Genomic DNA, 12,075 nt, shown 5'->3' on the forward strand with positions numbered 1-12,075 from the left:
CTCAAAATATAAGCGGGCATATGCTCTCATACTCATTGAAAAGTTTGATGGGGAAGCAGGCGGGAAGTGTAGATTTAACCAAGCTCGGCTACAAACTATTGTCTCTCATTCATTTGTGTCATTTAAGGGATATTGTATGGTTTGGAATTCTCTTTGTTAGTTTAAATACTTCATTTTGTCACTTTTTCATGTATACACCGAGATTTCACAACAGGTTTGGTCATGGAAAAATTTGGTTAAAAGTTATTGAAAAGTTATTGAAATCAAAATGTATATGAACCCTGTTGTTAGCTTCAGTGTTTGGGTACACTGTCCACTTTAACTTCGGGTAAAGTGGAGATAACAGATCTGTTAAAAACAAAATAAAATGATTGATTGTAAATTTATAACATTTAAGATCTGGTATAAATCCAGCAAGGTTGTATCAGTGAGTCACGTGGGCGGATCACATGCTGCCATCAAGTTAACACTTCAGACTCAGATGTGTTTAATTTGAGGGTCATGTTTATCCTAGCTTAGCACAAAGACTGAAACCCGTGGGAACTGTTAGCCTGTGGTTAGCTGGGTTTATGTGACTAGTCGGAGCTAACTGGAGCTAGCTGCTAATATTTAGAGGTTCATCCAAACTACATACATGTCCCTGTGATGAAGAAACAATAGAACCTGAATCAGAAACACATCAAATTAAAGAATCCATCTGTGACAGACCTGTCTCTGGTTGGTCCTCGTGACGTCACGGTCCGGATGACACGTGTTTGCCTCTTTAACTCGCCCATGTTGTCCCGGTGACGTAGCTCCACCCCTCACACTGGGCGGGGCTTGGGACTGCAGCAAAGCATCAGCAGCAAGCATCCACCCAGAAGACTACAGCTACTGCTACTGCAAGTACTACTACATCTGCTACTGCAAGTACTACTACATCTGCTACTGCAAGTATTACTACATCTGGTACTGCATCAGGACCGACACAGCAGAGAGTGAGCAGGTGTTCTGGTCTGCTCTGTTCTGTTCTGGTCTTGTTTCTGTTCTGGTCTGGTCTGTTCTGGTCTGTTCTGTTCTGTTCTGGTCTGTTCTGTTCTGTTCTGTCCTGGTCTGTTCTGGTCTGTTCTGGTCTGGTTTCTGGGGGGACCTGATCAAACCTGTGTTTACTGATTCTTGTGTTTTCAGTGACATGAGTGTGATCAGCTGTTTTCACTGTTCAGCACCTTCAGCAGCAGGTTATCCGATGACATCAGCATGTTTTTGCACCAATCAGAGAGCTCCTCTCTCTAAAGCTACAGACAGATACAATCATCAGAGATCTGTTGTCATCAGTTGATTAATCTGAAAATAGTGAATCAGATTCAAGGTTTGATAAAGAATCAGATTCAAATGATCTCAGAGTTTTCTGTCCGAGATGTTCAGAGATGAAGAGTCGTAGATTTCTGTGGAGTCAGATTATAATCTGGTTTCTGTCTGAGGTCTGAATCTGTGACTCACTTCCTGTCTGTTTCCTCACAGCTTCCAACGAGTCCATCACACCGACGCCAGGTAGCATCTTGTTTATTCTCTTTATAATAATTTTAATATCCAAAATGTGAACTGTTGAGATGTGTCCTTCTGGACTGTTGGACTGATAACAGGACTGAGACCTCTAACCGGATCTGATTTGATCTGATTTGATCTGATTTGATCTGAATTGATCTGGTTTGATCTGATTTGATCTGATTTGATCTGATTTGATCTGATTTGATCTGATCATCTTTTCTGACGTGTTGTGGTTAGGATGTTTGGGGGCGTGTCCGGGCGGATCCAGAAGGACCGTCAGAGGGCTGGAGGTCTTGGTTCAGTCCAGCAGGCGGTTCACTACATGAACCAGGACTTCCAGGTCCTGATGGAGGACTGCCTGCAGAATGGTTCCCTGTTCCAGGACCCGATGTTCCCAGCAGAACCGTCTTCACTGGGCTTCAAGGAACTCGGACCATTCACCGCCAAGACCAGAGGGGTGGAGTGGAAGAGGCCAACGGTGAGAACCCCCTGTACTCACATGTACTCACCCGTCCTCACATGTACTCATATGTACTCACCCGTACTCAGCTTTACTCACCTGTACTCACCTGTACTCACATGTACTCACCTGTACTCACCTGTACTCACCTGTACCCTTCATGTTAATATCTCGTCACCTTTGAGGAGTGATGTCATACAAATGGAGATTGTGATTGGCTGTTTCAGGAGCTGACAGAGGACCCTCAGTTCATTGTGGGCGGGGCCACTAGGACGGACATCTGTCAGGGAGCTCTGGGTGAGTCAGCGGGTGAGGGGGGGGGTTTTGTTAGCAGCAGGAGCATCATGTTGGTTCCTTTTGATTCCCTCAGACTCATTATCTGCCACATCTTTTATTTATGAACAAAACAAGTTCTGCAGCTTCAGCGGCTGGAAGTTCCCAGAAGCTCCTGAAGGCAGCACTCAGCCTCTGACCCTGGATTGGTCCAGTTATTGATCAGTGAGCGGACGTCTGCTCCATTAACAGGAAACATTAGCAGCCTAATGCTAAAGGCTCTAATGTTGTTGTTGATGTTAGCCCTAGCTTAGCATTAGTGTGTCCCCACAGACCATCAGGGTTATAATGGAGTGGGCTCATGTTCAGAGCTTTACTGTAACTCTGTCAGAACATCTTCATCATCTTCATCTTCACTGATGGGAGGATGTGAACAGAGCACTACATTTCTGAACATTAGCCGACTCCATTATAACCCTGATGGTCTGTGGGGACACACTAATGCTAAGCTAAATGCTAACATCGTAATGTCTCAGTGCTGTCTGAGAAACAGGATCAATTCAGAAACCTTTCAAACTTAAACTGCTCCTGCAAATTCGTCTTTGTTCAGTTTATTGGCGTCAAGCTGCTTCTTCTTCTTCTTCTTCTTCTTCTTCTTCTGCTTCTTCTCCTTCTTCTTCTTCTTCTTCTTCTTCTTCTTCTTCTTCTTCTTCTGCTTCTGCTTCTTCTTCTGCTTCTTCTTCTTCTTCTGCTTCTTCTTCTTCTGCTTCTTCTTCTGCTTCTTCTTTATAAACGTCAGAGTTTAAAGGTCAGAGGTCATCTGATATTTGTTGAAGCTCAAGCGCCTGAGATGAGATGGTGTGTGTCTATGGGTGTGTTGTGTGTGAATTGTGTGTCTGTGGCTGTGTTACAGGAGACTGTGAAGGTGTGAATTGTGTGTCTGTGGTTGTGTTACAGGAGACTGTTGGCTGCTCGCTGCCATTGGCTCTCTGACTCTGAACCAACGTCTGCTGCACCGCGTCGTTCCTCACGGTCAGAGCTTCAGCCAACCATACGCCGGCATCTTCCACTTCCAGGTGAGACTCCACCCACTCCCCTCTGTCAGCCAATCAGAGCCCCCCTCAGAATAAACACAATATATCTACAATTTACCTTCATTGCGATATCAACGTGAGTGAAATATGTTTCTCAAAAGACGGCTGGACCTGCTGGTGCCTCTGCTTGTCCATTTATTGAACTGAAGATATTCAGATGATGTCCAGAGTTCTTGACGTAGAGAAACCACGAGCCGCCTCCCACTCCTGAGTGGAAACTGGTAGTCATCCCATTTGTCCCAGGACCAGTTGAGGTCTATATCTGGGACTGTAGTGGTAGTTCCCCAGGTCTGACACTAGGGGGTTAGTTTTGAGATTCAAACAGTCCCATGTCTCTGTTGTCCACTTGGTCCACTGGTCGGTCTGTTTGTCAGGTGAATCAGTTGATGTGGTAACAAACTTCAAACTGTGTGGCCCTTTAAATTTAATGACTATGTAAAAAAAAAGACGGCGGAACCATAGATATATATATATAAAGGCTAGATGTCTCGGCCAATGGAGTCGAACGTCCGTACATGGCGGCCATCTTGCGTCAGGGGGCTCGCTCACCCATAACATTGTGATGTAGTGGTACGTACTTTTTAAATAACCATAACTTGTTACATTTTCAACCGATTTTTAAACGGTTTGGTTTTTTATAAACATCAGAGATGTAGTTATGACACTGCATACTTGAAATTTAATAATGTTCTTAAATAGGTACAAGATTTCCCTTTACAAATATACATCAATAATTATTTTATTTTATTTTCTTTTAAAAGTCAATGTACCACTACCAACACAATGTTATAGGTGATCGAGCCCCCTGACGCAAGATGGCCGCCATGTGCGGACGTTCGACTCCATTGGCCGGAAGCTTTGACGAGACATCTAGCCTTTATATCTATATCTACGGGCGGAACAGTCTAATGTGATCATCTGGATGTAACCCCTGGCTCCTCTCTGTAGTTCTGGCAGTTCGGGGAGTGGGTGGACGTGGTGATCGATGATCGTCTGCCGGTCAAAGACGGAGAGCTGATGTTCGTCCACTCGGCCGAAGGCAGCGAGTTCTGGAGCGCCCTGCTGGAGAAGGCCTACGCCAAGTGAGACAGTCACATGACAGCTGCTGTCACCGGCTCCTCAGTGACAGATTATTCATCTTTCATACTCCTTTAATTGTAATGGAGTATTTTCCTCATGGTGCTCTGGATGTGTCCTGTGTGTCTGGAGGTTGAGCGGCTCGTATGAGGCCTTGTCCGGCGGCAGCACCACCGAAGGCTTCGAGGATTTTACCGGCGGCGTGGCAGAGATGTACGATCTGAAGAACGCTCCCGGAGATCTTCATCGTATCATCATCAAAGCTCTGGAGAGAGGCTCCCTGCTGGGCTGCTCCATCGATGTCAGTAACAAATCAGCTAACATGTTACACACGTGACCGACCATAAGAGAGGTTAACATGTTACACACGTGACCGACCATCTAACCGTGTGCTCTGTCCTCAGATCACCAGCGCCCTCGACATGGAGTCTGTGACCTTTAAGAAGCTGGTCAAAGGCCACGCCTACTCTGTGACTGGACTCAGACAGGTGAGCCGACCGGTACAGTCCGACTCCGACTGGAAGCATCAGATCTCTGACCCGTGGTCCGTCCTGTGTTCAGGTGGAGCACCGCGGGCGGCAGGAGCGTCTGATCCGGATCAGGAACCCCTGGGGTCAGGTGGAGTGGACCGGCGCCTGGAGCGACAGGTCGGTGCCTCCTTCAGATTCTTTATGAGCGAGATCAGAACAAACACAGGAAGTGACCGAGTGTCGTTGTGTCAGCTCCTCAGAGTGGAACGCCATCGACTCGGCAGAGAAGGACGACATGCTCTGTAAGATGGAGGACGGGGAGTTCTGGTAGGTTGGTGTGGTGAGGGGGAGTGTGCTGGTGAACAGGATGGAGACGTGAAACGTGTTGGTGTGTCAGGATGTCGTTCCAGGAGTTCCTGCGTCAGTTCTCCAGGTTGGAGATCTGTAACCTGACCCCGGACGCCCTCAGTCAGGACTCCACCAGCTTCTGGACCACGGTGATGTTTGAAGGGGGCTGGAGGCGGGGGAGCAGCGCCGGCGGCTGCAGGAACCATCCCAGTGAGGAGAGGATTAGTTAGGACTGTGTTGAACATTATGATGACTACATGTCCCACAATGCAACTGACTGCTGCTGCTGCCTCTCTGCAGACACGTTCTGGATCAACCCTCAGTATAAGATCTCCCTGCTGGAGGAGGATGACGACCCTGAGGACGAGGAGGCCTCCTGCAGCCTCCTGGTGGCGCTGATGCAGAAAGACCGCCGCCGCTACCGCAGCCACGGACAGGACATGCACACCATCGGCTTCGCTATCTACGAGGTCAGAGGTCAAAGAGACGTGATGTTATGATGTCACAGCAATCTGTGTTGCTGTCTTGGTTAGGACTGAGGGTGTCGGGTACAGGGTTTAGGTTCTGGTGTGTGAGTGTTAGATGTAGTGTGTAGGATGTTGGATGTAGTGTGTAGGTGTTGGATGTAGTGTGTAGGATGTTGGATGTAGTGTGTAGGTGTTGGATGTAGTGTGTGGGTGTTGGATGTAGTGTGTAGGTGTTGGATGTAGTGTGTAGGATGTTGGATGTAGTGTGTAGGTGTTGGATGTAGTGTGTAGGATGTTGGATGTAGTGTGTAGGATGTTGGATGTAGTGTGTGGGTGTTGGATGTAGTGTGTAGGGTGTTGGATGTAGTGTGTGGGTGTTGGATGTAGTGTGTAGGATGTTGGATGTAGTGTGTAGGTGTTGGATGTAGTGTGTGGGTGTTAGATGTAGTGTGTAGGATGTTGGATGTAGTGTGTAGGATGTTGGATGTAGTGTGTAGGATGTTGGATGTAGTGTGTAGGTGTTGGATGTAGTGTGTAGGTGTTAGATGTAGTGTGTAGGATGTTGGATGTAGTGTGTGGGTGTTGGATGTAGTGTGTAGGGTATTGGATGTAGTGTGAAGGTGTTGGATGCAGTGTGTAGGATGTTGGATGTAGTGTGTAGGATGTTGGATGTAGTGTGTAGGTGTTGGATGTAGTGTGTGGGTGTTGGATGTAGTGTGTAGGATGTTGGATGTAGTGTGAAGGTGTTGGATGCAGTGTGTAGGATGTTGGATGTAGTGTGTAGGATGTTGGATGTAGTGTGTAGGTGTTGGATGTAGTGTGTGGGTGTTGGATGTAGTGTGTAGGATGTTGGATGTAGTGTGAAGGTGTTGGATGCAGTGTGTAGGATGTTGGATGTAGTGTGTAGGATGTTGGATGTAGTGTGTAGGATGTTGGATGTAGTGTGTGGGTGTTGGATGTAGTGTGTAGGGTGTTGGATGTAGTGTGTGGGTGTTGGATGTAGTGTGTAGGATGTTGGATGTAGTGTGTAGGTGTTGGATGTAGTGTGTGGGTGTTAGATGTAGTGTGTAGGATGTTGGATGTAGTGTGTAGGATGTTGGATGTAGTGTGTAGGATGTTGGATGTAGTGTGTAGGTGTTGGATGTAGTGTGTAGGTGTTAGATGTAGTGTGTAGGATGTTGGATGTAGTGTGTGGGTGTTGGATGTAGTGTGTAGGGTGTTGGATGTAGTGTGAAGGTGTTGGATGCAGTGTGTAGGATGTTGGATGTAGTGTGTAGGATGTTGGATGTAGTGTGTAGGTGTTGGATGTAGTGTGTGGGTGTTGGATGTAGTGTGTAGGATGTTGGATGTAGTGTGAAGGTGTTGGATGCAGTGTGTAGGATGTTGGATGTAGTGTGTAGGATGTTGGATGTAGTGTGTAGGTGTTGGATGTAGTGTGTGGGTGTTGGATGTAGTGTGAAGGTGTTGGATGCAGGGTCATGTGATCACGACTTCTCTGTGTCTCGGTTCCTTCACAGATCCCTGACGAGGTGAGTCTTCGTCCTCTGGTCAAACTTCCTCTTGGTTTACTCTGAGCTCAGCGACCTAACGTCCGTCCCTCCCTCAGCTACAGGGACATCCCAGTGTCCACATGAAGAAGGAGTTCTTCCTGCGTCACTCGTCCTGCGCTCGCTCCGAGTCCTTCATCAACCTGAGAGAGGTGAGCAACAGGCTCCGCCTCCCGCCAGGCGAGTACCTGATTGTCCCGTCGACCTTTGAACCCTCAAAGGAAGCGGACTTCGTCCTGAGGGTGTTCACTGAGAAGCAGTGTGAGACCAGGTGAGTGAGTGAGAAACCAATGGTCAGGTTATTGATCCAGTGATGACCAGTGAATCAGTGAGTGTGTGGTTCTGTGCAGGGAGATGGACGACGACGTGGAGGGAACCTTCGACCCGGAGGTGACACCTCATTAAACTCACAGTAAACATTCACTTCCTGTGCATGAAAGAATCCTGTTGATCAAAGAAATCCTGATTTATACAGAACAGGGGTCACACAGACAAGGACACAATCATTCAACTGTCGTCCCTTTGTATTTACTATCAATATTAATAAGCTGTCGAGGACCAGCAGGCAAAGTGGACAGAAGTCCAGGGGCTCAGGGGCTCAGGGGCTCAGGGGCTCAGGGGCCCAGAGGCTCAGGGGCCCAGAGGCTCAGGGGCTCAGGGGCCCAGAGGCTCAGGGGCCTGAGATGTAATAACTCTGATCTTATTAAATAACTTCATTATAGAATATAAACACATCTTCTAACATCTTCACAGGATTTGAAGCTGCTGCATCTGTAGATCTTTAGAATGATTGTGTGCACGTCTCCTTGTTTGTGTCATGACGACCTTTGACCTTGTGGTCACTGCAGGAGGAAATATCAGAGAGCGACATCGATGATTCCTTCAGGTCGATGTTCACTCAGCTGTCAGGAGACGTGAGTTCATCTGAAGCTTCACTCGTTCTCAACGTTCAAATAAAAAACCTGGTTCTGCTGAGTCATGTTCTCTCACAGTGTGTTGGAGCTGAGTCATCAGAAGTCTTTTCTCTCCTCAGGACATGGAGATCTCCGTCCGGGAACTCCGAACCATCCTGAACCGAGTCGTCTCCAAACGTGAGTTCTGATCCTTCTTGTTCTTGTGTTTGAAAACAGAGTGAATTCTTCTTCTTCTTCTTCTTCTTCTTCTTCTTCTTCTTCTTCTTCTTCTTCTACTTCTTCTTCTTCTTCTACCTGCAGACAGAGACCTGCAGACGGATGGTTTCAGTATGGAGTCCTGCAGAGCCATGGTCGGCCTCATGGACGTATCCTTCCTGTGAAGAACCTGTAGGTTCTGTCCTCTGGTTCCTCTCCACGTTCTCAGTAGAACCTTTGAACCTTGAATGTTCTCTTGTCTTTGGACCTTAACGTGTCTTCAGAAAGACGGCAGCGCTCGACTCGGTCTGCTCGAGTTTCAGATTCTCTGGAACAAGATCAGGAAGTGGCTGGTGAGCAATTTGCTTTTCATAATAAAAGTCTTTAGTTTCAGCCTTCAGGGTGAAAAATACCACAATCTTAAAGTATCAAAAGTAAAAGTACTAAGTCACATTATGAAGTTACATTACATCATCACATGTGATTATCATGAGAATCATATGATGACATCACATGTGAACACGTGTACAGAAAGTAACAAAGCTCATGTACGCATCTACTGTGTTGAGGTACTTTTACTACTGAAGTATTTGTACTTTCTTCATCTACTCGTCCACATGAATAAAAAAGATGGGTGTTTATCAACAGTTTGAATTTAATCTGATAACCTGATTTAGGACATGTGACCTTTGACCTCTGCAGGGAATCTTCAGAGAGTTTGATCTGGATAAATCCGGATGTATGAGTTCCTACGAGATGCGTCTGGCTCTGGAAAATGGAGGTAGATGCTCTCGTTCCTGGACACGATGACTCGGCGTGTTGTGTTCGAGTCCTGTGGTGTCCTCTGTCCTCTGTCCTCTCACCTGTGGCATCCTGTCCTCAGTCCTCTCACCTGTGGCGTCCTCTGTCCTCAGTCCTCTCACCTGTGGCGTCCTCTGTCCTCTGTCCTCTCACCTGTGGCATCCTGTCCTCAGTCCTCTCACCTGTGGCGTCCTCTGTCCTCAGTCCTCTCACCTGTGGCGTCCTCTGTCCTCAGTCCTCTCACCTGTGGCGTCCTCTGTCCTCAGGGTTCAAACTCAACAACAAGCTGTACCAGATGCTGGTCGCTCGATACGCCGACAACGAGGTCATCGACTTCGACAACTTCACCTGCTGCCTGGTGAAGCTGGAGGCCATGTTCAGTACGTACACGCCTGAGCTCACTGATTGCATCCGGTTCATATTCCACATTCAAACCAGTTTGAATTCAGATTGAATTAAAATATTAATTAAAAATCGTGTTTCATTGACACTGAACTGAGAAAGACTTTGTTTGTTTTCAGGAACTTTCCAGGAGCTGAACAAGGACGGAACTGGACAAGTGGAAGTCAACGTCATTGAGGTGAAAGAAACCAGATTCAGAAACCAGAGCAGAATTAAACCCAGATTCAGAACCAGTTTCTGACTGTGTGACATGTGAACTCTTCCATCTCCTCAGTGGCTGCTGTTGACCATGTGTGGATGAAACTACTTCCTGCTGCCGAACTTCAAAATGCCTCCGACAGGAAGAACAACTCAAAAGCAACGACAAACACCTGCAGTACGGCTGTAGTACCACTGTAGTACTACATATTCACAGTACTGACACATAATCACTGTTAACTCCCAGCTGCTGCATTTACTCTAAGATAGAGGGCGCTACAGCCTCGACAATATGGCCTTTGCATTTATATATTCATGTATCGACTGATATGACAGAAGTGCCATCTTCCACTGCTCCCCCTGCAGGTGAGGAGGACTGAAGGGCAGCCTGTAAGTCAGAGCTCAGGGTTTTATTATTATTTATTAACAGGTCAGTGAAAGCCTCATGAGGAGGACGTGTTCAGGATAGATAGATTATAGATGATAGATGTACTTTATTGATCCCTATTTGGGAAACGATTGTGTCCCAGCAGCATGTAACGGGCCCTGCACATGGAACCAAAGACTAAATACTAAAGAGACAAGTGCAGAACTGCAGTAGATGTTTGAAAAGTAAAGTTAGAACATGACAGCAATGATTTCACCTCAAAGAAACACGGACGACATGTCAGCTTCATGTTTTCAATTATTAAAGTAAAAGAACCAATAGAAGAGTTGTCTGTGATTAACTGGACTGTACACACACACACACCTGTATCATGTGACACACACACACAAACACCTGTATCATGTGACACACACACACCTGCATCATGTGACACACACACAAAAACACCTGCATCATGTGACACACACACACACCTGCATCATGTGACACACAAGCACACACCTGTATCATGTGACATACACACACATGCAACACACACACCTGCATCATGTGTCACACACACCTGCATCATGTGACACACAAGCACACACCTGTATCATGTGACATACACACACATGCAACACACAAACCTGTATCATGCGACACACACCAACACATCTGCATCATGCGACACACCCCCATCATGTGACGATGTGTCTATAAAAGCTCAAACATCTCGTTTCCTGAAGTTGAGAAATAAACTTTGCTATTTGCGGCGTCACGTGATGAAAGGAGAGGAACAGCTGATCGGAACACGTTTCACTTTAATAACACAAACTTCAAACAGATCAATAATCATCCGAGTCACTGATCGATTTTAAACAATCCGTCATCGATCAGACCACGTGACTTAACGTCAGTTCGGGTTCAGTCTCTCCAGGGACCCGGACCCCCTCAGTCCCGGCCCTCCCGTCCCTCCAGCGGGCCCAGCAGAACGGCCTGGGCCTCCAGCAGCGTCGTGTCGGTCTGAGCTCCAAGGAACCGGGCCGTGAGCTCCAGGTCCTGCAGCCGCAGACGGACCCTGCTGCCCCGCTGCAGCTTCTCTCCTCCGTCCGCCGGCCGCCGACACACACAGTGGAACTTCCCCCCGAAGTCGATGTACAGGTCGTCCTGGACCACGTGGAAGATCCTCCCGACCACCACCCTGTCCCGGGCCGGTCCCATCTGGACCAGCGGGGACCGGCGGAGCAGCGAGGCGAAGCTCTCATCCTGACCGGAGGAGGAGCCTCGCAGTCCGGCCGCTGAGGTCCCCGCCTCCCGGCGGATCTCAGTCTGGAGGTCGAAGGCGGCAGCGAACCCGGACCTGGGTGCGTCCGCGGCGGGCGGGTCGCTGCCGGAAGTCCCGCTGGAGTCCGAGCTGAAGTAACTTCTGAAGAACCAGCGGGAGGAGAACCGGAGTCTGGACCGACACCGGGACATCACCACCGCCGCCATGTTGTCCCTCAGCTAGGCGAGCCGGAAGCCTATTCAACTTCCGGTGACGGAAACTATCAGCGCGCCCCTGGCGGCTGAGACAAGGAAAGGAGGATTAATAAAAACATGATGACGCTTTTATAGAGAATCTGTTCAAACCTCATCTAATGCACAACGAGGGTCACGTGTTCATCCTGTGAGTCATCTCTTCATGACTCCTGCTTCTTTCATTTATTATTTTACAGCTTCTTCTTCCAAGAGACATGGTGGAGACATGTATTAGGAAAGAAAATACATAATCTATTCTATATAAGAGAAACAGGCCTTAAGGAAGTAATTTAATTTTAGGTTCCTTTTGTTTGTTTATATTTTTATTTAGTTATTTACTGCCAATCTACTGATCCACACTCCAGTCCAGAAGGTGGCGGTAATGGTCCTATAAGCTGGTTTACCTACCGCCAA

At 47.5% G+C, this 12,075-nt stretch overlaps 2 protein-coding genes across 2 annotated transcripts; one reads left to right on the forward strand and one right to left on the reverse strand.

Moving 5' to 3' along the window:
* The first annotated feature begins 873 nt into the window (after window positions 1-873).
* On the forward strand, window positions 874-10,470 carry LOC128437467 (calpain-1 catalytic subunit). Its single transcript, XM_053419640.1, has 23 exons — window positions 874-977; window positions 1,501-1,530; window positions 1,765-2,005; window positions 2,215-2,284; window positions 3,218-3,336; window positions 4,303-4,436; window positions 4,564-4,732; window positions 4,836-4,919; window positions 4,993-5,078; window positions 5,154-5,228; window positions 5,299-5,459; window positions 5,550-5,719; window positions 7,234-7,245; window positions 7,323-7,534; window positions 7,614-7,653; window positions 8,112-8,177; window positions 8,297-8,354; window positions 8,478-8,542; window positions 8,657-8,725; window positions 9,075-9,153; window positions 9,440-9,553; window positions 9,695-9,753; window positions 9,850-10,470. Exons 3-23 carry the CDS (start codon window positions 1,766-1,768, stop codon window positions 9,874-9,876), a joined length of 2,109 nt encoding a protein of 702 aa, XP_053275615.1. The 5' UTR covers window positions 874-977; window positions 1,501-1,530; window position 1,765; the 3' UTR covers window positions 9,877-10,470.
* Window positions 10,248-11,697, reverse strand: mrps28 (mitochondrial ribosomal protein S28). The gene has a single exon (XM_053419648.1). It carries the CDS (start codon window positions 11,632-11,634, stop codon window positions 11,095-11,097), a length of 540 nt encoding a protein of 179 aa, XP_053275623.1. The 5' UTR covers window positions 11,635-11,697; the 3' UTR covers window positions 10,248-11,094.
* Between the last annotated feature and the right edge of the window lie 378 nt (window positions 11,698-12,075).

This window comes from Pleuronectes platessa, chromosome 3 (assembly GCF_947347685.1).
Source record: "Pleuronectes platessa chromosome 3, fPlePla1.1, whole genome shotgun sequence".
NCBI classification, from domain to species: domain Eukaryota; kingdom Metazoa; phylum Chordata; class Actinopteri; order Pleuronectiformes; family Pleuronectidae; genus Pleuronectes; species Pleuronectes platessa.

What these genes read in the sequence shown, in the direction of transcription:
- LOC128437467 (XM_053419640.1), top strand. Translation starts at nt 1,766, where the DNA reads ATGTTTGGGGGCGTGTCCGGGCGGATCCAGAAGGACCGTCAGAGGGCT. An exon ending in CATCTGTCAGGGAGCTCTGG is followed by an intron (nt 2,285 to 3,217) that starts GTGAGTCAGCGG and finishes GTTGTGTTACAG; the next exon opens with GAGACTGTTGGCTGCTCGCT. An exon ending in CTGGAGAAGGCCTACGCCAA is followed by an intron (nt 4,437 to 4,563) that starts GTGAGACAGTCA and finishes GTGTGTCTGGAG; the next exon opens with GTTGAGCGGCTCGTATGAGG.
- mrps28 (XM_053419648.1), bottom strand. Translation starts at nt 11,634, where the DNA reads ATGGCGGCGGTGGTGATGTCCCGGTGTCGGTCCAGACTCCGGTTCTCC.